A 24,919-nucleotide genomic window follows, 5' to 3' on the forward strand; every position below is an offset into this window, starting at 1 on the left:
GCAGTCGGATGTTTAACACCTATCGTGCATGTGAATCGAAGAAAAATTCATTTTTCCCGCCATCATGGAACTTTCTGATCCTGATTCATTTTTTGGTCCAGTCAGGTTTACATGGCTTTATTCGATATACTCTCAAGGTTTAGACATTTACCTTAATATGAATATTTAAGAAAAAATCGAAACAAATTTTTTATACAAAATTTTTGTATCTGGGTCAAAAAATAGTGAAAATTCAATGAAAATCGATAAAATTCTGAAAATGGAATATGTTCTTGTACTGTTTTTGAAAATATTTTTTGGAGTTGTCGATCTTCCATCGAAAAGTAGAAATTGGAGCTCTGAAGAAGATATTTATTTACTTCATATTAACATAGCGGAAAACATACGTGGTCGTTCGATTATTTCTTTCGGTGAACGCAGTTTTCGATAATGTTCAAGAAGATTAAAGAAATTAAATAGAATATTTGTTGATATCGGGTTAATAATACAAAATTATATTATCCCAACTGCATAATCAATTGTTGAAAAAAACGAAGAAGAAGTAAACCTTAGAATGAAACATATGAGGGATCTAAAACATCAAAAGCATATCAATGATGACAAAGAAATTAATAATGAAATATAAATAAATGATAGAAACAATATTTTAGAATATAATTATAGTTATTTAGGTTATTGTATTGAACGAATAGAAGGTACTAGAACAGGTCATTATTGTGATGAAGAAAAAGAGATTAGGCTTGATGTTTTTTTAATAGGAAGAGTACCTTTTATTTTTATATCAAAGCTTTTATGTGGACTCTGTGTAAACACCGTAAAAAACTGGATAACTTCTTCTAAGATATTAACTTTTGATGAGATGTGTGAAATACAAAATATCGGAAAAATTATTGAGTGGTTTGAAAACAGAATACCGAAATTCGTAAAAATAAGTGTTGGTGCATTAAAAATAGATGAAGACATATATATCACTTCAAAAAGTAATATAATTGGCGTGGTTGATGAATATCTCATAAAAGATTGGTTAGATAATCACAACATAAATGAATTTAGAAATGACCCATATATATACACAAAATTTTGGAATCTTAATTATCAGAAAAATAATATTGCATTTTCTTTTATTAATTTACAATCTATACCAATGTTTTGTTCTACAGATTCAGAAGATACTCATTATAGAAATCAATTTAATAAACAATTCCACAAATTGGTTGAGCAATTTTCGATGTCAAAATAAAATATTTTGGAAATTAATTTTGAAAATAATTTTATATGCAATGATGGTGCTCATAACTCTAATATAAAATTTATTAATATGTAATTCCCTTCTGAATTCTTTTGAAACGAGAAAAAACTATTCAGTATTTAACTTAAAACACATTCTGCAATTTTAGGTAAAAAATTTTACGATTCGAGTAGACCCTTAACATACGAATTCAAAATGTGGAAATAAAACAGTACTATTCTCAAAAGCAACACCACCATTTGAGCACTTATTTGGCTTCCAATATAAATAAAATGCTTACAAATTTGGTTGAAGTAAAACGACATGTATTATATGGACCCATACATTCAAAAAGTTAAAACTAATTTCACTGAAGTTTAAAACCACTCCTTAAAAGTTATTCATATTAACCAATAATTTCATGTATAAAAAGATTTTTATTCGAATTTAAATATAAAACACAAATTATTATTAAACAATATCAATGTTTCATGAAACATTTAACCAGCTCCATTTTGGAAAAACATTACTGGAATTTTCTTGTTGTTGCTGTGAGCACTGGTTTCTGGCTAGCTTGTTCATTTACTGTGCCAGTTAGTTGTTGACGTTGCTGAAATTCATGGATTAAATTTGGGATCGAAACAAGATTCTTTAGAGTATTTGGTTGTTCTGCTGGCTTTTCCACCACATTTCCTTTTGTGTTTGCTTCAATGGTTTTGGCATTTGAATTTAGAGGGCTTGGGTTGGAGTTATTTTCATTGGGAAACTGGAATTTAATTTTTGACTCATAGTATTTTACTAAAAGCTTTGAGCAATGGCTGTGAGCATAGCTTGTTGTGATAAGTTCTGGGTTATGAGAGTCATTATATGATACGACCACTTTTGGTTCTTTGCCATCACTTATAAATCCTAGAATTTTTGTGATTTTTCTTGGTGGTTGACTACGTGTTGTTTGTCCTTCCCCAGTTTTTGTTGATTTACTTGTTTGTTTATTTTGATTTCTTTTTGTAATATTTGGCTTATTGTCATTTATTTTTTCTACTTCGTTTACATTTGTTTCTGGTTCCGTTTTCTGAGGATTTTCTTTTTGTTCTTCTGTTTTTGTAGTGATTTGCTCCATAAAATGAAATAATAAAATTCATCAAATTTAAAACTTATCAATTTTTGGTGGCAGCTTTAATATTTGAAAAGTTTTAAAAAAATGGAAAATGACCAACAGATCACAGTAAAGATAAATGACGATGAAACAATTCGAATTTTAGGAAGTTTTGGACGTGAAAATCTTTGTGGCGTGTATCTATTAGGAATTTCATGTCTTGCAAGGATTTATGGTCTTTCAAAGCCTCAGGAAGAATACGCCTTTTTCAATAGCAAGGAAGAACTCAAAAAATTTATCCAAACATATCTCAACAATGAATGTGGTGAAATTTTGGTTGATCCCAAAGATGGTGCTTATTTATGTTCTATTGGCGAAAGCCCAACATATCTTTTTGTTAGTGCTTTACACTTCAACTCCAATAGAAGGCATTTATTTAGATGTACGAGATCTTTCTATACAAAATATCCAAAGTTTTTCACGTTATTTAAACTCAAAAGCCATTACAGTGTTAGACTTATTTTGTAATCCAGTTTGTTTTTGGTAGTCACTTAAAGTGCTTAGTTATCTCCCAACAGATCTTCATTTACAAGAATATCCAGATGAAGCAATACCACTAATCACTGGATCTGCTTACTCTTCTTGACCGTACAGCAAAAAGTCAAAAGATTTCCTATGGAGCTCGAGTCATCACTGATACGCTTGTAGATATACTTCAAAATTATAATTTCCCTTACTATGAGATAGAACGTATCTACGAAGATCTTCTCCTTACATCCATTTTCCCAAACTTCACGTGAAGTCATCCACAAACGACGAGTCTTTTGTTGAACGTTACGATCAACTCTCAAACGGTCTCCATCCCAAACATAGCGATTCCAAGATTTGCTGGTTTCATTATGCCGCTCTATATGTATGCACATGAGACAAAAATAAGTGAAGATGATTTTTTTATCCAATCTAGATCTAATTTCAACGATTTTTGCAAACTTCAGGAAACAATAGTTACAATCGATTGATAAATCACCATTTGTAGCTTGATTTTGCTTTGATAAACATTGTTTCCCATCTTGGCTAGTTCTGCCTGCAATCGATATATGCGCAGCTCTCGTTAATTTGGAAAATACAGAAGATTTAGGCGAATGGATATTTAACAATTGCTTAACAATGTGGAAAGAAGCATAACATTGTTGACTGGAACCGAATTTGTGTATTATTTGTCTCAAGAAAATTACGAATAGTGGAGTCTTGGAAATGCTTGAAAACCCATTATTTTCTTTGAATAATAAGGAAACACAGAAAATTTTCGAATACAAGGCAATGTATACGAAAAATCCAAGAGCAGATATATATGCTTTCTTAAAGACAAATCCAAAAGGAACTGTTCAAGAGTTTAGAAAATATTTCCATAATAAGTAGATATAAATAAAGAAAATAGAGATATAATAATATGTGAGGTGTTTAAACGATCGTTTTTAATTCAATTCTCATTCAAATTCCTTATCGGATAAAAACAGTTCACATTTCATAAGTAAACGTGCATCGACAGGGAGCTCAAAATACGTTATTAGAAAAATGAACCGAAGAAATTTGCAAAATCAGAAAAATACTTCGGTTCTTTCACATAATGAAATGGAGAGGATTAAAAGATATGCACGGCCAATGAATCAAGTTGATAATTCTGCAGAAATTGAAAAAACAAATTCATTACGTATGCATGAAAAAACTCTAGAAGTAACCAAAACCTGGGGTAATTCTGTTGCCAATGAGCGTCAAGCACGAGTCACACGATTACAGCGACAAAAAGAAGAACATGAACAATATCTTAGAAAAATCGATGAAGAAGAAGCAGAATTCCAAAAACAGCAAAAAAAGGAACAATTGCGAAAAGCTCAAATTAAGGCATTCCAAGAAAAGCCAGAAATACGAAATGTTAATGCAAAACTTCTTCTTCGTCAAGTCGATAAAGAACGCCAACGCCAAATTCTTGTTAAAGAACGTCAAAAGCAATTAGAGCAAAAGCAAGAAGCAGAGTGGGAAGAAGAAGAAAAGCGTCGACTTGCAGCTGAAGAACAAAAAGAAAATGAAATACGACAACAACGACGTCAACGAGCAATTGAAGTTGCTGAAGGATTTAAGCGGCAAAAACTCGAAGCAGATGAAAGAAAAAAGCGCCAACGTGCCGAAGAAATTGAAGAAGAGGCTCTTCTCCAAAAAGAAGCACAACGACTTCTATCTGAAGAAGCACTTTCTAAACTTAAGCGAAAAGAACAAGAACAAAAGAACTATGAAGATATGGTCCAAAGTAACTTATCATTAATCGCATGGAAGCGGCGTCAAAAAGAAATTGAAGATTTAGAAGATAAGAAAATTATGGAACAAAAGATTGCGCTTGATAATGAAATGATTAAACGCCAAGAACTTGATAATAAAAGGCGTAGAGATCGTCAATCAGCTATAGATAAAATGATAGAAATTCAGCAACAAAATTTAATGGAAATTAAAGCTAAACAAAAAGAATTTGATGATAAACAATATGAGCTTCAGTTCGAAAAAGATCGGAAAAATATGGAACAAATTCGAATGAAACAAGAAAAATTAGCTGAAGAAAGAAGAAGAGAATATAACGAAGCGAAAATTAAAATGGAAGAAAAAAGAAATCGGAAAAAATTTAAAACAAATTTCCCTAAAAATGAATCACAAACATTAGATAATGATGAAACGTGGAAATTGGAAATGAATAAGTTAAATAGTAGAAAAGAAATCGCAGAGTTCCAAAAAAGACAAATCCAAGAAAAAAAAGAAAGAGAAGCAGCAGAAAGAGAAAGAGAAAAATTGGAGTTCATGAGAGATATCGAATTAGAAGAAGAAAGAACAGCCGAAGCACAAGAATATGCTAGACAAATGCTGACTTTAGCAAGGCAAAAAAGATATAAATAATTTTTTTTAAATGTACATATACTCAATTTTTATTTTAGTATTATGTTATACTGATATGCTTGGCGTTTTTTAAATCTTAAGTTTTAGCCATTTCGATATTTATAAAAAAAAACTTTTACCTACAAATTTGATGATATAACTCACGATATGTTTAGGTGTGCTAATGTTATTGCTTATAAGAATGTTATGGTGCTTTAACTCACGCCTATCATTTTTTTATTTTGACTTGTTTACAAAAATTATCGGCGTTGGGTTGTAAAGTCATTACAGTAACGGTTGAAATACATCTTTTTCAATGGTTAACACAGCAAATGCCGATGTTCTTTTTTTTACTCCAACTAACACATTCCGAAAACTATGCAATTCTTCTATGCGGGTCCTATCAATACGTTAATTACAGGCACCAGGCAGATGTTTATTCAATGTATACTCGACTTATCAAAAATGGGTTCAAGCGAGAAAATATTGTAACGATGAGCTATAATGACCTGGTATATTCATCCTATAACCCATACTATGGAAAAATTTTCCATGATTACACACATGAAAATGTTTATCCAGGTGATGACTATATCAATTATAAAAACTCAGAAGTCACAGCGGAAAACTTTTTTAAGGTCATGACAAATCTTCCATCTACAGAAAAAGACATTGTTTTTATGTATTATAGCGATCATGGTTATGCAGGTTCTTTATCAATTCCAGAAGCAAATGGCGTTTCAATTTTAGCTGATGAACTTAATAATGCATTTAACTCAATGTACAAATTACGTAAGTACAAAAAACTATTATTCCTCATTGAGGCTTGTTTTTCAGGAAGTATTGGCGAAGCCATCCATGTTCCTTCAACAACTATACTGACAGCCTCTTCCAACAATGAAGAGTCCAGCTCAGCAGATTATGATGACTTTCTTGGCATCTATCTTACTGATCAATTTACAAAAGCCTCATTAATGGAAATGGAAGAAAGCCCTAACCAAACAATCCAAAGCTTCTATCTTGGTGTCAAAGAAAAGACCGAAAAATCCGTTGTTCATATATATGGTGATGAAAGTTTACGAAATGATTCAATATCAGAATATATCTTAACACCATTAAGTCCAAATAAGCCATCTAGGGCATTGAGGCCAACCATAAGAGAAGGCACACCAATGGGACCAAGCATCTTGAAGAAGGCCATGAAAGAATACGAAGAAGAAGCTGAGAAGTTTACGAAAAAGTTCGACTTTTTCTTAGAAAAACTTGTTGACAAATTTGAAAAAGGAAAACTTGCGGAGTACGTTAAGAACGTCGAAACAGAAACTAATGATAAGTGTTATTTCGAATCTTTAAGGCAAATTTACAAACAACTGAAGAGAGTTAACCAAGTTGACACAATCAAATTTAGGGCAATTGAAAAATTATGTGCTAAATATAGTCAGAAAGAAGTTATACAAGCGATTGTTGATGTTGGCAGCAGCTTAAAAGAGTAAAGGATCTTGAGGTTATTTCATTTTTGAGCATTTGTTAATACATAATTTTCCCAATTCTATTGACTTTAAATGAAGATCAATTTTATCATATTCATCTTGATTTTATTTTTTATTTTTTTTAGTGTTTTAGCAATACGATCTCTTATAAATATAGTATATAACTCATGAAGGTGGTTTTATTCACAAATTTTTGATTAATAAATAGAATCAATTTTTATCATAAATATTCATGTTTATTTTGGTATTGGTGGAATAACTATAACACAATGAAAAATACAATAGAGTAGTTTAGAGCTAGTATAAAAAATACATTATATTGGGCAATAAATATAAAAATCCCTCAAATAAAATTATTTTTGAGGAATACATAATTTATTTATAATAACATTGTTTTGCATATTATTATATTAATTTCGTTGAGACAATTACAATTTATTAATAAACGAAAACTTGAGTTTCATTCCACACCTTCATGAAATGATTTTCCAGCTTTGTGCAAACTCCCTCGTCGGTCATATGGAGCGCAAATGTTATTGCCTTGCTAACAATGATATACTCAAATGGCATTGGCATGAAACCGCAATTTTCCCCATTTGTATAAAATGTTGGCGCATATGACATGTTTGCTGTATGTATATCAATTCCAGAGAATTGTATAAGACTTCTATATTCTGCTTTTGAAGATGATGCTTCAAATAATGGAACAATGATTTTGATTGATGATCCCTGCAAAGCTTCTTTTTCTAACTGTTCAGAAAGTAACATCTTTGTCATGTCTTCCTCAACAACTTCTACACTAGAAAACATTGCTTGTGTGAGTACACTGATGTTCCCTCCTGGGGTGCCCCCGAAAAATAACGATGCAAGAGTTTCAAGCGATAACCGGCCAGGAGGTTGTATATTGTGTGGTGAAATGCCAAAGAAGCAAAAACCGCCGGTTGGCAAGCTGTGCTTTGATGGAAAAGTTGAGCCAGGCATTGACGTCTTGGGGAATAACTTTGGGAACCCATGCAAAGCAGTGTCCTTGATTAATGTAAAAAGAGATGATGCATCATTTGCAAAAGATTTGCAATTTGGAAAATGTATGAGAAAATCGCCTTGTGGTACTGAGAATGCTCCAAAAAGACGGGACGCATAAATAGAGCTTTTGCCATCGGCTTGTGCAAAGAAAACAAATAGTTGTGATTCTGATGAATTGAATAAAGTAACATCTGCAAAATTAAATTGTTGATAGATCTCACGGAAGTTTGTAACAATTTCAATTTTTACTCCTCTGTCACTTGCATTTTTTAATAAATCATAATATGGAGAAAAACTTGAATGTGGATTAAATTGACTTATAACAAGTTGAATTCTGCTTGTTGCAGAGTTGATGAATTCTGAAAATGGCTTTGGAATTGTGCCTTTTAGTTCATCATGTAAAAATAATAATGGAGGTTCAGAACATTGAGTTTCGAGATGAGTATAATCACATAGAAATCCGATTGGTATTACAACAACAAATGCAACAACGCAAAAAATAAAAAACGGATCAACAATTCTAAAGAAATTTGTTACCTTTTTTTTCATCTGTAAATCGGTTAATATCGGAGTAAACTATTCAATTTACCCAATAAAAAGAAAATTAAAAACAATTTATTTAAAAATATTCTTGAAAGTACGCATAAGCGGACCTACCAACTCACGCCCACTTGTTTGGTGTTTCAATAAAACTATCTTAAACTTCAAAATTTCTTGATGAAATTTTTCATGAATTTCCGAAAGTTCAATTGTATGATCACTTAAAGAATCGATTACTTCCAATATAACGCAAAGCTCATCATATACTTGATGACCAGAAGAAGAAACCCAACAACCTCTTGCTACATTTGAAGTATGCTTTGTATGTTCACTTAATAAAATGTCAAATGTTTGATTTTCTTTTTTAATTATTTCCAAAAGTTTCGAAAAACTTTTGGAAATAATTTGTAATTGAAGGAAATCATATACAAGGTTTAAAAAGTTTAACATTTCGAAGAACAGAATCCTTAATAATTTTGTCGAACGCTCAACATTTAAAAGATCGTATTGACATTTCTTAATCTTAAACAAGATCACTGAAGTTTGTTTATAAGCTTGAAGCTCATAAGGACCAATAATTGCGGATAATGGCGGAACAACTTCGAAAGAAAACCCAACACCTTTATCTGTCTGATTGATTGATATTTTGAGAAGATTTTTCATTGAGAATTGTTGAATAATTATCGAAAGATTATTTGATAAGTTTAGTAAATCTTTTGATAATATTTCATCAATGAAATCGCCTCTTCCTAATAGAATGAAATCATGTATATATGTTAATGAATCAATTAATAAATTATCTTTCATGATTAAGTTTAGCATTAATTTATTCGATTGAATTGATGAAACTTTAATGTATTCTTCAAATGGTAATGTTTCATTAATTTCTAATTCAATTGGTTCATCAAAATTTCGTAAATAATTTAAACATTTGCCTGAAGAAAAAATCGTTTGTAATGTTTCTTCTGTTAATGTTAATGGTACAATCTCTTTAGCAATGAAATAGCGATCATGCCACCAATTGGAATAGATTTGAACATCAGTTTTAGTCCGGACAAAAAATTCTGAATATGGATCATTGACATATCCTTTAGTTACCCATGATTTAATCATTTTAGTGATGAACTCAAAACATTTCTCACACATCCGCATCGAAATAGAGCGAATGGATGGATCGCCATGTGATGAAATTATATAAAGAACATTGAAAATTGATGAAGCATTCTTCTCAAAAAGTGTGCTACAAATAATCGATGTGGATCTAAGATCATCAATTGGCTTCCCAGATAGCATTGTAATGAGTTGAGGAGCTGTGAGATGATCAAAAATTGATTCAATGGATGATATAAAATTTAGATGTTTGACATAAATTTCTTGAACAACTATAGAAGCATATTGATAAAGAAGGCTGTTATGGACTGAAAGAAATTTTTGTATAATACGAACCATACAGCCAATATCACTCACTTTTTTGGCTAGACTATAAAAATGCGGTGAAATTTTGGATGAAATAACAAAACGTTGCTGACTGTTGTTCCATTTAAAATTTGTGCCTTCAATTCCCTGTAAAACGAATAAAAAATCAAGAGGAATTTTTGACGATTGAGGATATAATTCGTTATCTGTTGATGCAACCTGAGTTCCTTGTTCTTCTGGATGATTTCGTATTTGATCAATTAGAAGAAATAAAGAATTAGGAGAATTTATTGATTTAACAATCTTAATCATACATTTGTTCATATTTTGTATTTCTAAATTTTTCCCTTGAGACATTAGATAATTACTCCATTTTCTTTGAAAAATAGATGTATTGTAATTACATTGTTGAAAATTTAATGATTTTAAGAGATCTATGGCTAAATGAAGAGCATTTAAATTATTTGGACAGAATTTTTGTACAAGTTTATAAATTAAGAAAGAAGTATCAATGATTGAATCATGCTCCATTTTTAAACGTTTACATTTTTGGTAGAACGTTTAAATAAGTTTTTATAAAAATATTTTTTCCCATATATTGATTTCATTGTAAGCATAAAGTTTTGCAAACAAATTCAAAATCAAAAAGTAAATATGAATTTCATATGAAAATTATGATGTATATGTAAATCAAAGTGATGATCATATTAATCATGAAAATTATGTGGAAAGGTTTTTGCTTTCAAATACTAAAACATTGAACAGACTCACGGAATAGAAACTAAGAAAAGAGTTATTTCCAATATTTTACTCGAAAATTTATCGCTAAAATTAACGATCAAATACAAAACAAATTTTATGGGTAAAACCGTTGAAATAAAACCGTCAAACCGTTTGTTGTGGGGGGTGAATTGGATTTGTTAAATGAGTTTCATCAAAAACATACTTTTCACTATCCCCTGCTATAATTTTGATTGAGGGTATTATGAATTTTTTGATTTGCTTTACTGGTTTAATTGGAATAACAAAATCTTGGTTAATATAATTATCCCAATTTGGGTATGCTGTGTAGGGAACACGAATACAGTTCCATCTATTTCTAATATTATAAGACGTTCTTCCTGGAAAAAATTGTTCCATCTGTTTCCATTTTGGACCTATTTCTTGAACTTTAATTTTTAAAAGATTATCTTCTTCAGATGTCCACTTGCGCTTTTGAATGTTTGAAGAAAGATTGTTTTGCCACCTTTCTCTTACTTGTCGAACAGAACGATTTGGCATTTCACTTGCAACCTTACTCCAATCTGATTCCCCATAGATTTGAACAAGCTGTTGGAGCTTTTCATCTTCTTCCTTACTGAAGTGATTCCTCTTTTTAGGTTTCCCTTCCATCTCTTTCTGATTTGAAAGTAACGATATTTTTTCATTTTAAGCCACAATTTCACAGCCAACTTTTTTCTGAATTTTAAATTTTCTGGGTTTGTCACTTTTGAAAGATTTCTTAAATTTTCTCGGAATATAAATTACATTTTACTGATTATTTCTGAGATATGATTTAATTGATAAAGTTAATTACAAAAAATCAAAATATAACTAATATATTATAAGTATGAAGCTGTAAATACGGTGTATTAAATCAATTAATTTGGAGGTTTAATTCAAAATTTTTGTCAATGCGATATTAGCGGTTAATTGATTGAAAAACTTACAAGTGGATAAAAATGAGTTTAAGGTATTTACTGTTGAATTATCTCTTCTATTGCATAAGTTCCTCTTGTTAAGCTTTTATTTTTTAACAAGAACCTTTCCTTTAACAAAAACTATAATACTCCTTCTAAAACTTAGAAATCGCTCAATGTGTTGAAGTGGGAAGCATATGAGGGAAGATTTGAGAAGGAAAATAAAATAATTTCACAAATTGAATAATGTTAAATTTACGTACACTCAGAAATCTCGTTCGGATTTTAGCTTTTTGTGTGTATATATGGCCAAATAAGAAGGTTAAAATCGGTTTCTTTCGTTTGTGGTTGTTCAATTTTTGTATTGAAAACGATAAAAAACAGAAATAAAAAAAACGTTTAATCAGATCAGATTGCATTGAACTTTTTAAAAACAAACCTCAAAAGCGTTCTCTGTAAAAAAATGTCTAGCGATGGGAATGTAACTGTAAAAATTGCTCTTATTGGTAGTACAATGGTTGGGAAAACATCACTTATGGTTAAGTACTGCAAAGGTACATTTAGTGAAGATTATATTGCGACTCTTGGAGTTCAATTTCTTGAAAGAACAATTACAGTTAAAAATACACCAGTAAATATTGTAATTTGGGATATCGGTGGACAGAAAAACTTTATGGATATGTTAAATATTTGTTGTGAGGGCGCGCACGCCATGATTTTTATGTTTGACTTATCAAATATTAAATCACTCACAGCTTTAAGGGATTGGTATAAGGCGGCATATCAGTGCAATCAGACTGCACGAGTTTTTCTTGTGGGAAATAAATTTGATAAATATTTTGAATTGCCAGAACAAGAAAGGGTTTGTATAACAAACAAGGCTAAAAGGTTCGCATCAGCTATTGGTGCACCTTTAGTCTATTGCTCCAATACCCATTCAATCAATATCAAGAAATTATTCCAAATTGTTATAGGTTCTGTGTTTGGACTAAATCTCAAGGTTGAAAGAGTTGATGACCCAAGCAAGCCCGTTGTAATTTTCTAGAATATAAAGACATTTTAATACATATTTTCAATCTTTTGATATCGAAAAAAATTATTTCTGAGTGAACGTTATGATTTCTTTTTTTTTGTGTGGTTAACCTTAAAAGTGTCTTTTCAACCGTTTTTGGTGAAAAAATAATTTTTTTGACATTATTTATCAAAGGTTAAAAATTTAATCGAAAAAAACTCGACGTAGTTTTGTGGAGAATTTTTTATTATTCTCAATGAACTTGGTCTCAAGTAAATAAGCCCAACCAATCTTAAGTTATTTTTTTTTTGCGAACCTAACCATAAATATTAGACATTTATGGTTAATCTCAAAGCCAGAGTTTTAGCGATCTCCTGGGCTCAAAAAAAATGATATTTATGTTTAATTTCGCATTTTTTGCATGGAAATCAATTGAAATATTTCTGAAAAAAACGGTTTCTACAACTCATTAATGAACAAATGAAGACAGCATTCCTGAATCTATTAATGCAATTATAGATATATTAAGTAGTGGTGAATTATTATCTTATTCAAATTTTATTCTCAGTAAAATCATGTATTCATCAATTCTTTCACAAATGAAAGATTTTAACTTATATTTAAATTTTATGGTACAAATTGAAAACAAAGAAAAAGAAATTAAAATGAGTAATTATGACTTTGTTAATACATTTAAAGATTTTCTTCTTAAGGTTGACTCTCAAGAATCACATTATTTTCTTGAAAAAATGTTTGATCAAAATTTTATTGATCTTTCGTCATTAAAAAAAGAAGAATCATTATATTTTTTACATCATAAAACATATAAAGAAATAGAAGAATTCAAGAAAAAGACCTTTAATATAAGTAACAGTTATTATATTTGTCCATTTGGAAATGAATTCTTTGAAAATTATGAAGAACTCTCAAAGAATGATTGGGAACTTCATAAGAAATATGTTAAAGAAGGAGTTAATCCAAATGAAATTGCAAAAATCATTCGAAATGATGAAATAGAAAAACTTCAAGAAATATCATCACAAACAAATTTTAATTTTAATCAAATAATTAAACCATCACTTTATGAAAGATGCTCATTTATTAATCAAGAAAATGCTACATTAATTGATTATGCAGCATTTTTTTAAGCAATTAAATGTTTTAAATATTTACTTATGAATGGTGCAAAGGTAAAGAATACAGGTAAATATGCAATTGCAGGTGGAAATGAAGAAATAATTCATTTATGTGAACAAAATCATTCATCATTTAAAGGAGCATTTAAAGCTGCATTTGAATATCATAGAAATAATATTTTTAAATAGATTTATGAAAATGATATTGTTAAAATTAATGAATCCAAAAAACTTATTAACTATTTTTTAACTAATAAATTCATGAATTTTAAAACGTTTAACTTTTTGCTTGAACAAAAAGTTATTAATATCAAAGCAAAAAATATCTATTTATTATATATAAAATTTAATAAAATGATTTGGTGTTTTGAAATAATATTTGGAAATCAATTATATTATTTAAAATATCTATTGTGAAAGCATCTCAAAAAGGTCATTTTGAAATAGTTAAATTACTTCTTGAACAAGAAGGAATAGATATTAATGCTAAAAATATTTATTTGTTTTATTTAAAATTTATTTTAATAAATTTATATTTCAAAATAATATTTGGAAGTTGTTTGGATTATTTTCCACAGCACTTCTAGAAGCAACGACCAAATGTCACACAGAAATAGTTAAATTACTTCTTGAACAAGAAGGAATTGATATTAATACTGAAGATATTTATTTGTTTTATTTGATATTTATTTTAATAATTTTATATTTAAAAATAATATTTGGAAGTTGCTTGACTTATTTCGAACTGCGCTTATTTTGGCATCTTTAAATAGTTATATAGGAATCGTTAAAATACTTCTTACACAAGAAGGAATTGAAATTAATGCTAAAGATATTTATTTGTTTTATTTAATATTTCTTTTTATAATTTCATATTTTCAAATAATATTTGGAAATTATTTAAATTATTTTATACAGCACTTATGTGGGCATCTTGGAATGGTCATATAGAAATAGTTAAATTACTTCTTGAACAAAAAGAAATTGATATTAATGTTAAAAATATTTATTTGTTTTATTTGATATCAATTTTTCAAAACACTATTTGGAAATTATTTAAAAAATTTGATACAGCACTTATTGAAGCATCTTATAAAGGTCATACAGAAATAGTTAAATTACTTCTTGAACAAGAAGGAATTGATATTAATGTTGAAGATATTTATTTGTTTTATTTAAAATTTATTTTAATAATTTCAGATTTCAAAATAATATTTGGAAATCATTTTCATTATTTGATACAGCACTTATAAAAGCATTTCGATATGACCACAAAGAAATAGTTAAAATACTTCTTGAACTAAAAGGAATTAATAGTAATGCATAAACATATAATAAAAATGATAAAGTTGACCGTATATCGGAATCCAGTTTTTAACAAGCTAACTTCCTATTGTGATAAGATGGGGTGCCCTAAAATTTTGTTCCATCCATGATTCGCACACATAAATCAATTTCCCCAAAATTCCAAGAAGAATGTGTGCTAAAATGTTTTTTTCATCTTCGCCCATTAATACCTCAATACAATTATCATGACTATTGCTGTTTTTCACCTGATGGTCAGATTTTTGCTATAATTTCAGATTCCGAAATGATTACTTTGTTCAATTGCAATGGCATTGAACTGACATCAATAACTAATAAGAAATATAGATGTTCCAGGTTATTATTTCATCCAAATAAAAAAGCACTTTATCTAAATTCTAAAAACGAATCACAGCATGCTGCACGTATGCTTGATATCAACACAAAATCTTTTATTCGATATTTTGATGGAATCAATAGTCAAATTACATCAATGGTAACACTCCCGAATGGACTTATTACATCATCGGTTGATGGAATCATTCAGTTTTGGGATGATCAACAAAACAAACCAACATTTGAAATCAAATCAGATCCATATTCTAACATTGCTATTCATCCCAATGGCCGATGCATATGCATTGCTTCACCATTTAATCTATCATTCTATGATATTCGGAACTTACAAGATCCCATTTCTATGAACAAAATTTTTTGCTACAATGACGAATTAGTTCCATATTTTAGTCCATTAGGTAATAAGCTTATGCTTATAGGAGAAGGGTTTCTTCAACAATATATTCTCCATGATTCTAATATTAATATTCGATCAAATAATCCTGATGTGAACCTAAAAGTACAAAGTCAAAAGATTCCAGGGTTCGCTTATACGCAAGACGAAAACTTTTTCCTGATACCTAACCAAGATTCTGATATCCTGGTTTTGGATTCTAATTTCGATAGGCAATATAAAGACCAAAAAGCGATAACTCCAGTCGAGGCAAACTTAATAACTGTTTTGTCGGGTACGGTTGATGACCCTATTTCTTGTATTTCATTTTCATCGAAATTTCATAATTTCGTATCAACATCAAAAGAATGTTTACTATGGACAGTCGACACAGATTCGTATAGAATTTTTATGGATCAGTACGAAAAATAAGCAAATATATTGAGTGTTTTATTATATAACTTTAATTAAAGTAAAAATAGATATTTTTGAATTTTAAAGGATTTTTAGATACTGCTAATTGTTTTCGTGTGATGAACCATAAAGTTAGAAATTAAATTTTAAAGTTTTGATGAAGAAGCTAGCGACCGTTAATGATATGCACTTTTTAACGTTCGTCATAGTCTTTTAGTTTGGAATTATGGTTAAATTACAATACTTACAAAGAATCATTTTAGTGTAAAACAAAGGCTTGAATAAGTGTATAGAAATTGTAAATTAGCTTGTTTGTTTCTTTTGAAGAAATGCTGTTTCTTTTGAAATCAACAATTTCCTTGGATCTATAGCTTTGTCTTTATCAAGCGCTTCAATTACATCAGAAACTGAAACCAATTTATGATATGAATGAATATCAGACATCAGTTCATTTATAAAAGGAGGATAATCTTGAATTGGTTCTCTTGCAGCAATCCTTTGGACAAAGTCATGTGCTTCATCTGAAATTGGGTTGGTTTCAAATGTTTCTCCTCGTTTAGCATTTTGTTCCGCATTACGAACAATAAAATCTATAGATGGAAGTGATGAATACCCTATATCTCCTGATGAACACTGAGGGTTGCGTAACTTTGCAAGTTCGTTTGCATTTTGAAGAACATTAAACATTTTTGTAAAAGTTGCTTGAGCAATAATTGTTGCTATTTTAGGATCAACATTAATTTTCCCACAAATTGATGCAATGTATTGCTGTAAGTTAGCAATGTTTATTCCTGTAGATTTTGTTAATTGAGAGAGTGTATAATGAATTTTCTCAACTGAAGTTTTTTGTGTATCATCTGAATCAGTTGTAAAATCATCAGAAGAAAATGAAGAAATCCTAGGGGATTCTGGGTTGCTTGAATTGAGGAAATTTCTTTCCATTAGAAAAAGTGACGGATTCCGTTTGTAATTTTTTCCAACAAGATGAATGACATGAACGATGTAATTTCTTCTCTTCAAAGTGCAATTAATTCTGTTAATTCAATTGCAACTGAACTACAGAACCAAATAAGCCAACAGGAAATGGATGATTTTATTTCTTTATGCCAAAGATTTGTTGATATGAGAACTCAATGCATGCTTCTTCAAAAACTAGAAGAAAATTCAATTCCTGATGAAATACCTCAAAATCAAATAAAGGAACTTATAACAAAAAATGATCAGATAATTCAAGATATTCTTAAAATACAAAGATCAACAAAATCAATAAATCCCGAGGCATTACAATCATTAGTTAATGAAGGAAAACTTATTCTTCAAACGCTTCAGAATAAAGTACAAAATACTGAATCTTCAAAACTTGACGAATTAATGAAACTTGCACAAGAAGAACTTGGCCATCTCAATGACCTTAATAAAGCCAATGAATGGTATGAAGCAGCATATAATAAACTATCAAAATTTACAGGCATTGAAATTATTGATGAAAATACACTTCGACTTCTTGGCCAATATGACATTAGAATATATAACAACTCAATTCAAATTATTCCGGGCGATATATATATTGAAGATATTGATCCTTCACAATCCACAATCGGCGTTTGCATTAGCGAAATAATTGAACGAATTGCAGCTTTAAATGATTTTAAAGAAATAACACAGAAACTTGGATGGAATATGAGTATCATGAACGATGCTCCAATTGTTGAGTTGTCACCTCCATTAAATCCAAACAACAAAGCATTATTTGCATTGATTGGATATGAGACACATCCATTAATTGAATGGGGAAATGTTAATGTAGAAGAATTTAATAATAGAAATCAAAGTTTATTAAACAAAATTCAAGCGTATGCTAAATAATAAAAATGTCTTTAATTTTAATGTTATTGAATATTACAAACAGCACTTTTAGGATTTGAATTATTTGATTTGTTATTATTATCTGGAGTTGAAGGAATTAACTTTGCTTTGACTTTTAAAAAAACAGGTCGATGATCAGATACAAGTATATCCATGTTTGATTCATATCCAAGTATTTGAATAAATTTGTGACTTTTAGTATAAACTAGAATTCTATCTGTAAATGAAGGAACACGCATTTTCTTAGATGTATCATATGTAATCGAATTAGGATTAAATTTATAGGTTGGAGGAAAATGAATTTCTTCTTCATAAAACCCACTAAAAACATGCATCCCTCTTTTTTCACGAGTAAGTTGATCATATTCAAGCATTTCATAATATTTACCAGATGTTGCAAGTCTTTTAACTTCGGAATAATTAGAATCAATTCTATAATTAAGATCTCCAAAAAAGAAAATATATTGATGCTTAATTAGTGGATTAGCTTTTTGTTGAAGCTGAACTGAATTCATAATGTTTGCAAAACATTGATTTCGATGTTCAATATTTGTTTCACCTGCTTCAAAATGTGCTGAAATAAACAAAAATGGAGTTGAATCAATAACAAGAGAACAACAACATCCTCCTTTATTACCATATGACCCATCTCCACCAGTTGGAGCAGTATGATTCATTTCTACATGTACTCTTTCTTTTAAATCTGATGAAATAAAAATAATAAGTTTTGTTGCTATTAATGTTATATCAGTAATCATTTCATGTGAAGATGAAAATTTGTGTTTTAAAACTGATGTTAATTTTTTTTGTTTTTTGATTCCTGCAACAGGAACAAATGGTCCAACTTCTTGAAAACCAAATGCATAAACATCATATCCACTTGGTATAAAGTTTAAGTCATTAGCAGTTACTTTTGAGTTTGATATATTAAAGGTCATTACGAATAAAGAAATCCATTTTCCTTCTTCTTCCATAATTTTATTAACGTAATTTTTTGGAGTACCCCGATCCAAATGGGGAACGAAGAATCTTCAACAACACCCACAGAATCTGAGATCACAACAACAGAAAATCCTGAAACTTCAGAACCAAAAGAAGATTTCAATTCTATTTTTGATAATCCAATTACACCAAATTTTGAACAACAAATATCAAAATATTCTTATTCAGAATTTTTCGAAAATTCTATAGTATATATTTTCACTCATTATAATAACCCAGAAGGATCACATAGATGTATGATTGAATTAGAATCACAAATGAAAAAATCTCAATCATTTTGGCTTCAATATTTACAAGACCCAAACCATATATCTGAAATGAGTGATGCTAAACAACGAATATCACAAGCATTTTCATCAACAAATATTCATGATACAAATTTCTTTTTTAGAATTGGTAAAATATACGGATATTTAGTTATACCTCAATATCAAATAGATGGTGGTGTTGAAGATTTTCAATTTCTTTATAGTTTATTTTCAAAAGTTCATCAATTACCAACTGATCCCGAAAATAATTTATCATTAAATCTTCAAAATTCCACATTAGGTATTATTACGTCACTTCTTGATGCCAAAATTCCATCCCAAATTGATCCACTTTTTGATGAGAAAGCATATTCGATAATTCAATATCTTTTATTCATAATGAATCTATCCGGTAAAAACGAATCACTTTGTACCAAAATCATTGATCTTCTTTGGGTTTCCATAGAACTATTTCCTAAACAATTTAATGACCCAATTATTCGAAATGAATGTATAAATTTAACGATTCAATTTTTTTATTTTAATATTTCATTAGATAAAGCGTATCAAATCATTATACAACTTTTTATTGATTATTATGATGATATTAACATACCACAGATACAAAATATGTTCAATATAACTCTTCGACATTTTAGTAATCTTGAATTAATACAATATCCGATTAATTTTTGGGAGGAAATATCAACAGTTGAACGAAGAATTCATCCAAAACTATGTAAAAATTTAATTCTTGGCTTAATTCCATTTATAATCGAGCCAATAATATTGCCACATATTACAACTCTTTATAATGAAGTACCAAATGATGAAGAAAAAGGAGTTTTTTCATTTTTAATTCATTTTCTTTATGTTTTAGTATCAACAGAACCTAAAGAAATGTATCAAAGTTTAGAGAAATATTATCTTCATCATATTAAAGATATCAAACCAGAAAATCAATTTAGTGCATTAGTTTCATTTTTATCTTTTATTGATATCTCAAATGATATTATAATACCATTTTTTAATAAGCAAATTGCATTATTAAAAGAATTTGCATTTTCGACTGATATACATATTAAATATATAACTATTTTAATATTTAAAAGAATATTAAAATATCATTCATTGATAATTTTAGATAATGATAAATTAGAAATATATTATCAAATAATTTATTCGAATTTAGAATCTTCTGCTGAAATTGTTTCTATTTGTTTTAAGATACTTTCATTAATATTAACAAATAATATTAATAATTCATTAATATTTAATAAATTTGATGAAATTTATTCGATGATAATTAAAGCAATAAATCGTAATTTTGATGAAATTAATGTAAATAAAAACATTTTTAATTCATTACATAACTTAATTCAATATTCTCCCGAAAAATTTAATGAGAAAATAATTACAATTTCAAAACGAATATTCGGAATAATTGAAGCAAATTCACATTCAAAAGAATATTCAAGTTTACATTCTAATTTCATTTTATTAATTCCAACAATAATCAAAAGAATCGAAGATAATAATAATTTAATTGATTTTCCGCATATTTCAATTATATTAATTCATTATTTACAAGTCGATACACAATTATATGACGAAATTTTTTCGACATTTTTAGTATTAATTCCAATTATTGGCGAAAAAACAAAACTAAATCAAGAGTTTATTAATAATTGTATTAATCCTTTATATCAACAAATCGTTACACATCATAAAAATCATGATCCACATATAATTATAATTACATCGAAACTTATTTCATTATTATATATATATTATCCGATTTTCATGAAACAATTTTTCGATGAAATTTTTGATATATTTTTAAATGATTTAAATAATAACGATGTTTTAGTAGAGTCTTATTCATATATATTAACAGCAATGGCCGAAATGATTGATGCGATGGATAATGATATTGTTGAAAAACATAAAGAACAAATTATCACGATATTAATTGATCAAATGCATAAACCTTTTGATTTAGTTAATGATGATGTTAATATAATATCGAATTTGTACGCAGCAATTTTAAATGTTTATGTTGAAATGTTCCAAAAAATTGGAGAAAAAGATTTCATTAAAAGTCATCAAAAGCCTTTGTTATTGTTCATGAAAAAAATAGGACATAATATGCATATAATAAACGATGATATGTTGTTGTATGCCGTTCTTCTTGTATATTATTTAATGGCTTATAATGGATCAAGAATTTACTTGGAATTAAATAATTCGTCGATTTCAAATATATTAAAAACTGCTTCAAATTCAAAAGATGAGTATATTTCTCATTCGGCTCATAAAATATTAAATATATTAATAAACTATCATTAAATTTTTTTTTGGATTTTCATATAAACTTTGAGACTTTATTTTGGAAGTAATTCAAATAGAAATATTTCTTAGATTTACTTCAACATTTTGAACTCATAGTTGGTCGTAATCCTTTTGAACATTTTTTCTTCACTAATTCAAAAAAAAATTGAATAAAAAGTGACTCTTATCATAGGTCTTGATTCACCAAAATGGAATCTTGGATCTCTCGTCCTCCTCGAACAAATAACATCAGGACGAATCCAGGTTTACGTCATTATTCTCGGCTTTACACAAAACCAAAACCTTTTCTTGCACCAAAAGATCCAAATCCAGATGCTCAACTAAAATTTGTTTATAATTATTATGAAATAAACAGCCAAGGGTCAATGCTCCTTGCAGACGCAAAAAATATTTTTTCAAGACAATTACCAAATATGGGGAATATTTACATTTCTCGACTTGTATTTGATGTGAAAGCATTCACAGTTATTATTTTACATGAAGGGCGGACTCATGGTGGAATTTGTGCACGGATTTTCGAAAAAGAAGGATTTATAGAAATTGCTTTTTGTGCAGTTGATTTCGAGTTACAAGGCCGTGGGTATGGTAGAATCCTTATGAATTATTTAAAATCACAAATTCAATCAATTAATATATATGATATTATTACATGTGCAGATAATGAAGCCGTCACATATTTTCTCAAACAAGGTTTTAACAAACATGAAATTTTAATAAATCCCCAAAGGTGGGTTGGCTGTATCAAAGATTACGATGGGATCACACTCGTTCACTGCAAGCTCCGTCCTGACATAGTGTACCCCAAATTTTATGCCGCGCTTCGAAAGCAAACAGACCTCGTTCAAAACAAAACCGGGGTGGTTTTCTCTCAAACTATGAAAAAGTTCATTCCACGGTTTCAACCGTTTCCCAATGCTCCGTCATTTGACAATGTCTCAATTCCAGAAATCCTTTCGACGTATGGAGTTAATAGTGGTGGGAAAACTAAGTTACTTCGGAAAAAATACATCGATAATTATGACTCAAGAATGAAAGACTTGAAAAAAAGAATTCTGAAAATTTTCAATACTTTATCGAACGATAGGAAATTTTCAGAAGTTTTTGAGGAGCCCGTTACAGAAGATATAGCGCCCGGTTACTTCACAAAAATTAAGAAGCCGATGGACTTTTTCACTATAAGAAAGCGGTTGATGAAATACCCTGATTTTTATAAAAGACCAGACATTTTTGCTACAGATATTATCCTTATGTGCGACAACTGCAAGTTGTACAACGCTCCTGATACTTCTTATTATAAGTTGGCAAATGATCTCATGAAAAGATTTAGTCAACTTTATAATGAGGAGTTCCCCGAATGCCCATTGTTAATAAATAATGAATAAATAAACTGTCCTGTATACACTGTTTTCGGAATAACAATACTTAAAATTAGATTATCGACTAAATTAATTTTTACTCATTAACACATTTGTCAAATTACAATGTGTAAGCTGTATCAGAATATTTAAAAATCATTTTCTAATTGTATTTTTAATCTAAATAAACAAAATATAGAGAATACTTTATCATATTTTCTCATGCCATTAACATTAGAAATTGAAATTTTATTTTTGAGCCTAATGTTCATCAAACAAAGAAGGTGCATATTATGTATAACATCAAATAGTCGAAAGAATACTGAAATCAGTTTCGTTGTGTAAAGTATTCAAAAAGTCGGAATTTAATACACAACAACGAAACTTCCTTTTGGCGCAGTCTTTGGATCTGCGTTACGGTCAATCAAAAGCTCGAGTGACTTTGGGAAAGTTTGGTCATAATTTTTTGAAAGTGGAACATTGGATATATCTAAAATACGAAGCTCTGATAAACCGCATAAAAACTTAAATGAAAACCCTTCGACCAGAGAGTTGCCTCTTAAGCTTAGAGTGTTTAGTTTGTTTAAATTAAAAATCCAATCTGGTAATATGGTGACATTTGTATAAGATAAGTCTAAGGTTATAAGGTTTGGGAACACTTGTAGTTGCTGCGGAAGTGTGGATGAAAGATTGTTGAATGATATTGACAGATATTCTAATTGAGGGAAAAGTGAGCCATCAAGAAGCTTTGGCCATTGTGTGAATGCATTGTTACTAAGATTTAATCCTTGGAGGTTACTCCAGTGAACTTCATCAGGGAGTTGAGAAATATAATTAAATGATAAATCTAGAGAAACAATGTTCTTTGGAGGATTTGCAAGTTCTGGAGGAATTAGCGTAAGCCCACAATCGTGAAGGCTAAGGTATCTTAGATGAGTGAACTTTTGAAACTTTTTAAATGGTGAAAGAGAAGAGAAGAACGTCCCATTGAAATCAAAAAATACCATTTCTTTGTGGTTACCTTTACGCTTTATATGTTTCATTTTTGGATCTTTGACTTGAACGCGTGAAAGGGAAAAACTTGTATTTGAATCTGCAAATAAATTATTGTAATCGTTTTTCGTCATTTGCGGATACTTACGTTCTTTTGGATGGGGTATTTTGTTTGCGGCCATTAATTTGTTGATAAATGAATGGCTATTCAAAGTATAAAGATATCGCCAAAGTGCACGTGATATTTGGACTTTTTGACGCTCCTCATCAAGAATTGCTGAAGAAAAGGTATTTTTGTTTTTGGTAAAAACTTCATTTAGTGTTTTTATGTTGACTTTTGGTCCATTCGAGTTGAACATTTTTAACGGCAAAACAAAAACCGTTTTAAGCTATCAAAATTCAAATTCAAAAATTATATGGTCACGAAAAACGATGATCTAAAATACGAAAATAAGTTGTATGGTCTCTACATTAAAAGACAAATACTTAGATATTAAAAATTCGATGTTTGCCCATTGTTGGATATTTTATCTAAAAGAAGAAATAATTTAACGTCTTATCTATTTACGATTGTTTAAAGAAGACATATCATCATTGACTGTTTTATTGTATTATCATTGCATCCATCCTCCACTAAATAACCCAGTGGGTTATATGTAGTTTTCCTTATGAATCACATTTTTTTTTCATATGACGATAGAAAATTTCAATAAACGATGCAAAAATTGAATGCCATTTCACGTATCTCTAAAAATAGATTATCTTGAAAATAATGAATGATTTAAAAACACTTAATAACCAAAATTTAGATCTTAATTTAAAAAAATAATTGATTTAATGATAATTAATAAAGATATTTGAATTTAAAAATTATTAAAACCGTTTTGTTTCAATGAAAACAAATTCCTTTCATCACGAGTGATGAAAAATTCGGGGAATCGCTTTCTCCGTCAGACAGACCTTGTTATACTATAAGGATGAGCAAGAATCTGTGTTAAGGAAGTAAAATTTATTTTTAAATACAGATGACATATTTACGTATGCAGGAATTGCATGAATTCTTTTATTCGAAAAGGCAGTGATTGCTTTTCCGAAATGAGCGTTATTTTCAGAAA

General features: G+C 29.2%; 8 protein-coding genes across 8 annotated transcripts; 5 read left to right on the forward strand and 3 right to left on the reverse strand.

Annotated features, from left to right (window-relative positions):
* Positions 1–4,037: 4,037 nt before the first annotated feature.
* On the forward strand, positions 4,038–5,264 carry GO595_009974 (coiled-coil domain-containing protein; the record flags this gene model as incomplete). The annotated part of the gene is made up of 1 exon (XM_067923718.1): positions 4,038–5,264. The coding sequence occupies one exon, from the start codon at positions 4,038–4,040 to the stop codon at positions 5,262–5,264; it is 1,227 nt and encodes a 408-aa protein (XP_067769923.1).
* A 473-nt stretch (positions 5,265–5,737) lies between these two features.
* Positions 5,738–6,736, forward strand: GO595_009975 (Clan CD, family C13, asparaginyl endopeptidase-like cysteine peptidase; the record flags this gene model as incomplete). The annotated part of the gene is made up of 1 exon (XM_067923719.1): positions 5,738–6,736. One exon carries the CDS (start codon positions 5,738–5,740, stop codon positions 6,734–6,736), a length of 999 nt encoding a protein of 332 aa, XP_067769924.1.
* Positions 6,737–7,171: 435 nt separating this feature from the next.
* Positions 7,172–8,305, reverse strand: GO595_009976 (uncharacterized protein; the record flags this gene model as incomplete). The annotated part of the gene is made up of 1 exon (XM_067923720.1): positions 7,172–8,305. One exon carries the CDS (start codon positions 8,303–8,305, stop codon positions 7,172–7,174), a length of 1,134 nt encoding a protein of 377 aa, XP_067769925.1.
* A 3,549-nt stretch (positions 8,306–11,854) lies between these two features.
* On the forward strand, positions 11,855–12,436 carry GO595_009977 (small GTPase; the record flags this gene model as incomplete). Its single annotated transcript, XM_067923722.1, has 1 exon — positions 11,855–12,436. One exon carries the CDS (start codon positions 11,855–11,857, stop codon positions 12,434–12,436), a length of 582 nt encoding a protein of 193 aa, XP_067769926.1.
* Positions 12,437–16,291: 3,855 nt separating this feature from the next.
* Positions 16,292–16,930, reverse strand: GO595_009978 (uncharacterized protein; the record flags this gene model as incomplete). The annotated part of the gene is made up of 1 exon (XM_067923723.1): positions 16,292–16,930. The coding sequence occupies one exon, from the start codon at positions 16,928–16,930 to the stop codon at positions 16,292–16,294; it is 639 nt and encodes a 212-aa protein (XP_067769927.1).
* A 429-nt stretch (positions 16,931–17,359) lies between these two features.
* GO595_009979 (uncharacterized protein) lies at positions 17,360–17,854 on the forward strand (the record flags this gene model as incomplete). The annotated part of the gene is made up of 1 exon (XM_067923724.1): positions 17,360–17,854. One exon carries the CDS (start codon positions 17,360–17,362, stop codon positions 17,852–17,854), a length of 495 nt encoding a protein of 164 aa, XP_067769928.1.
* Positions 17,855–21,644: 3,790 nt separating this feature from the next.
* GO595_009980 (acetyltransferase, GNAT family protein) lies at positions 21,645–22,838 on the forward strand (the record flags this gene model as incomplete). The annotated part of the gene is made up of 1 exon (XM_067923725.1): positions 21,645–22,838. One exon carries the CDS (start codon positions 21,645–21,647, stop codon positions 22,836–22,838), a length of 1,194 nt encoding a protein of 397 aa, XP_067769929.1.
* A 338-nt stretch (positions 22,839–23,176) lies between these two features.
* GO595_009981 (leucine-rich repeat domain-containing protein) lies at positions 23,177–24,163 on the reverse strand (the record flags this gene model as incomplete). Its single annotated transcript, XM_067923726.1, has 1 exon — positions 23,177–24,163. The coding sequence occupies one exon, from the start codon at positions 24,161–24,163 to the stop codon at positions 23,177–23,179; it is 987 nt and encodes a 328-aa protein (XP_067769930.1).
* Positions 24,164–24,919: the final 756 nt, after the last annotated feature.

Source organism: Histomonas meleagridis, assembly GCF_020186115.1.
Source record: "Histomonas meleagridis strain 2922-C6/04-10x chromosome Unknown scaffold_143, whole genome shotgun sequence".
In the NCBI taxonomy this organism is placed as follows: Eukaryota; Parabasalia; order Tritrichomonadida; family Dientamoebidae; genus Histomonas; species Histomonas meleagridis.